At 48.2% G+C, this 4,194-nt stretch overlaps 1 protein-coding gene across 2 annotated transcripts in view; it reads left to right on the forward strand.

The window, feature by feature from the left end:
- PLA2G4E (phospholipase A2 group IVE) overlaps window positions 1–3,552 on the forward strand; it is a 43,222-nt gene extending 39,670 nt beyond the window's left edge. For both annotated transcript variants that reach the window (XM_055088294.1, XM_024118286.2), the window contains exons 19-20: window positions 2,423–2,606; window positions 3,028–3,552. In XM_055088294.1, coding sequence (XP_054944269.1) covers window positions 2,423–2,606; window positions 3,028–3,266 — 423 coding nt within the window. In that variant the 3' untranslated portion in view covers window positions 3,267–3,552. The remainder of the gene's footprint in view (window positions 1–2,422; window positions 2,607–3,027) is intronic.
- The last annotated feature ends 642 nt before the right edge of the window (window positions 3,553–4,194 follow it).

Here is a 4,194-nt window from a genome sequence, read left to right on the forward strand (position 1 = left end):
TCATTATTCTGAATTCTTTTTCTGGAAGGTTGCCTATCTCCACTTCATTTAGTTGTTTTTCTGGGGTTTTATCTTGTTCCTTCATCTAGTACATAGCCCTCTGCCTTTTCATCTTGTCTGTCTTTCTGTGAATGTGGTTTTTGTTCCACAGCCTGCAGGATTGTAGGTCTTCTTGCTTCTTCTGTCTGCCCTCTGGTGGATGAGGCTATCTAAGGGACTTGTGTAAGTTTCCTGATGGGAGGGACTGGTGGTGGGTAGAGCTGAGTGTTGCTTTGGTGGGCACAGCTCAGTAAACCTTTAATCTGCTTGAATGTTGATGGGTGGGGCTGGGTTCCCTCCCTGTTGGTTGTTTGGCCTGAGGCAACCCAACACTGGAGCCTAATAATGTGAATGTTGTTGCGTTTAATGTTGTCCCAGAGGTCTCTTAGGCTGTCTTCATTTCTTTTTATTCTTTTTTCTTTATTCTGTTCCACTGCAGTGAATTCCACCATTCTTTCTTCCAGGTCGCTTTTCCATTCTTCTGCCTCAGTTATTCTGCTATTGGTTCCTTCTAGTGTAGTTTTCATTTCCGTTATTGTGTTGTTCATCTCTGTTTGTTTGTTCTTTAATTCTTCTAGGTCTTTGTTAAACATTTATTGCATCTTCTTGATCTTTGCCTCCATTCTTTTTCCGAGGTCCTGGATCATCTTCACCATCATTATTCTGAATTCTTTTTCTGGAAGGTTGCCTATCTCCACTTCATTTAGTTGTTTTTCTGGGGTTTTATCTTGTTCCTTCATCTAGTACATAGCCCTCTGCCTTTTCATCTTGTCTGTCTTTCTGTGAATGTGGTTTTTGTTCCACAGCCTGCAGGATTGTAGGTCTTCTTGCTTCTTCTGTCTGCCCTCTGGTGGATGAGGCTATCTAAGGGACTTGTGTAAGTTTCCTGATGGGAGGGACTGGTGGTGGGTAGAGCTGAGTGTTGCTTTGGTGGGCACAGCTCAGTAAACCTTTAATCTGCTTGAATGTTGATGGGTGGGGCTGGGTTCCCTCCCTGTTGGTTGTTTGGCCTGAGGCAACCCAACACTGGAGCCTACCTGGGCTCTTTGGTGGGGCTAAGGACAGACTCTGGGAGGGCTCACGACAAGAATTACTTCCCAGAACTTCTACTGCCAGTGTCCTTGTCCCCACGGTGAGCCACAGCCACCCCCCCCACCCCGCCTCTGCAGGAGACCCTCCAACACTAGCAGGTAGGTCTGGTTCAGTCTCCCCTGGGGTCACTGCTCCTTCCCCTGGGTCCCAATGCACACACTATTTGTGTGTGCCCTCCAAGAGTGGAGTCTCTGATTCCCCCAGTCCTGTCGAAGTCCTTCAATCAATTCCCACTAGGCTTCAAAGTCTGATTCTCTAGGAATTCCTCCTCCCAATGCCAGATCCCCAGGTTGGGAAGCCTGATGTGGGGCTCAGAACCTTCACTCCAGTGGGTGGACTTCTGTGGTATAAGTGTTCTCCAGTCTGTGAGTCACCCATCCAGCAGTTAAAGGATTTGATTTTACTGTGATTGCACCCCTTCTACCATCTCATTGTGGCTTCTCCTTTATCTTTGGATGTGGGGTATCTTTTTTGGTGAGTTCCAGTGTCTTCCTGTCGATGACTGTCCAGCAGCTAGTTGTGATTCTGGTGTTCTCGCAAGAGGGAGTGAGAGCACGTCCTTCTACTCCTCCATCTTGGTTCCTCTCCCTGGTCTACTTTAATACAGTCCTATCCTGAGGCCAGGGAAAGGGGAGTATAGACAGATGACAAGGATGACACCAATGATAATGACCTAAGTTTGTAAACAAGGGACAACATACTTTCCTACACATGATCTCACTTGATCCTTACACCAGCTCTTTGAGGTAGATGGCACAACTGCTATTATTCCTATGTTATAGGTGAGGAAGGTGAGGCAGAGAGAGGGTAAATGGCTTGCTTAAGATCGCACAGCTAGTGAGCTTAGAACGGGGAAGAACTAAGGGGATTTTGATACTCCAAGTCTGCTGCTTTTTCTGTTACATCCTGTTTATAAAGAAGCCCTTTCAGAGTCCTTTCTGGCCCTGTCACGTTCCAAAGCCCATGCGTGTCCCGCAGGAGTCTGGCCAGCCATGGCTGTCACCCTCTTAGGGAGCCAGCCACATCTCCAGGTCTGTGGGTGAAGCATCATCGGAAGGGCTTCTGTCCAGTTTACTTGGGAAAGGAGCTTGCAGTTGGACACACACCAACCTACTGCCTCAGGCTCTTCATCCTGATCCAGGTTTGTCCTAAAAATAGCACAAATAGGCAAAGCAGTTGGAGACCTGAGTTGTTAGCTGGGGAAATCAGAAAGCTGGACCTAAGAATTCTCTATTTCTTGCCCACCCTCACCCCTCCTGATACTCAAACATGTCCTCCTGTGATGTTCCAGCCCATGAAACAAACCTGCAAGTACTGCACCGAGCAGAACATCCCCTTCCCCAAATATGAGGTGCAGGAGGAGGATGATAACCTCAAGGAGTGCTACCTGCTGGAGAACTCCCAGGAACCCAATGCCCCCATTGTGATTTTCTTCCCACTCATCAACGACACCTTCCAAAAGTACAAGGCCCCAGGTAAGCTGCCGTGAGCTCGGGTCCCACCCCAACTGGCCTTGGAGAGAGAGCTCCTGTTCTTAGACGTGTGCAGTCTTCCGACAGCGCTAACAGGGAAGCCTGGCATAGCTCCTGTCTGAGCCCAACTTGGCTTCGGCGAGAAAAAACAGCCCCCCTTGCCCCCGTGCACTGGCGATGTCAAGCTCTACTCTTTCAGTCATTCACAGCCTGGCGCTGTGCGGTGCCACGGAGGTCCTGAGATGGGCAAGCTATGTCCCCGCCCTGGGGGGCTAGGAGGTGTGCGTGCGCATCTGCGTGTGTGTGTGCACATGGGCACGTTTTCTTGTGGGTGTGCAGGGGTGGGCCTCGGGGAGAGGGACAGAAACAAACCATTACAACCTCATGTGATAAGGGGCTACAGCAAGTCCTTCTCCTCCTCCAGGTGTGGAGCGAAGCCCCGAGGAGCTGGAGCAGGGCCAGGTTGACATCTATGGTCCCAAATCTCCCTACACCACCAAGGAGCTGACATACACGGAGGCCGCCTTCGACAAGCTGGTGAAGCTCTCCGAATATAACATCCTGAATAACAAGGACAAGCTCCTTCAGGCCTTGCGACTGGCAGTAGAGAAGAAGAAACGCCTGAAGAGCCAGTGTCCCCCTAAAGTCCCAGGACACCCCTAAAGAGTCCCCCCTAAAGTCCCAGGACAATCCTGTGTCTGCTTCTAGCATCAGAGGCGCAGAACCCAGGCCTGACCGGCCCTCAGAGCCAGCTCCACTCTCTAGCAAGGGCTACAGGCAGGCTGGCCTGGGCTTTCTATCAAAAAATTAAAATTAAAAAAAAAAGTTGAGGGAGAAAGAGAAAGAGACAAAGGAAAATAACAAGGGGATGTACTGGGGCTTTATGCCCACTGCAATTTTTTTTTAAACATCTTTATTGGAGTATAATTGCTTTACACTGTTGTGTTAGTTGCTGGTTATGTTAGTTTCTGCTGTATAACAAAGTGAATCAGCTATACATATACATATATCCCCATATCCCCTCCCTCTTGCGTCTGCCTCCCACCCTCCCTATCCCACCCCTCTAGGTGGTCACAAAGCACCGAGCTGATCTCCCTGTGATATGCAGCTGCTTCCCACTAGCTATCTGTTTTACATTTGGTAGTGTATTTATGTCCATGCCACTCTCTCACTTCGTCTCAGCTTCCCCTTCCCCCTCTCCGTGTCCTCAAGTCCATTCTCTAAGTCTGCGTCTTTATTCCTGTCCTGCCCCTAGGTATATCAGAACCTTTTTTTTTTTTTTTAGATTCCGTATATATGTGTTAGCATACATGTATATTTTGTTTTTCTCTTTCTGACTTACTTCACTCTGTATGACAGACTCTAGGTCCATCCACCTCACTACAAATAGTTCAATTTCATTTCTTTTTATGGCTGAGTAATATTCCATTGTGTGTATGTGCCACATCTTCTTTATCCATTTGTCTGTTGATGGACGCTTAGGTTGCTTCCGTGTCCTGGCTATTGTACATAGTGCTGCAATGAATATTGTGGTACATGTCTCTTTGAATTATGGTTTTCTCAGAGTATATGCCCAGTAGTATACCCACTG

Source organism: Physeter macrocephalus, chromosome 11 (genome assembly GCF_002837175.3).
Source record: "Physeter macrocephalus isolate SW-GA chromosome 11, ASM283717v5, whole genome shotgun sequence".
Taxonomy (NCBI): domain Eukaryota; kingdom Metazoa; phylum Chordata; class Mammalia; order Artiodactyla; family Physeteridae; genus Physeter; species Physeter macrocephalus.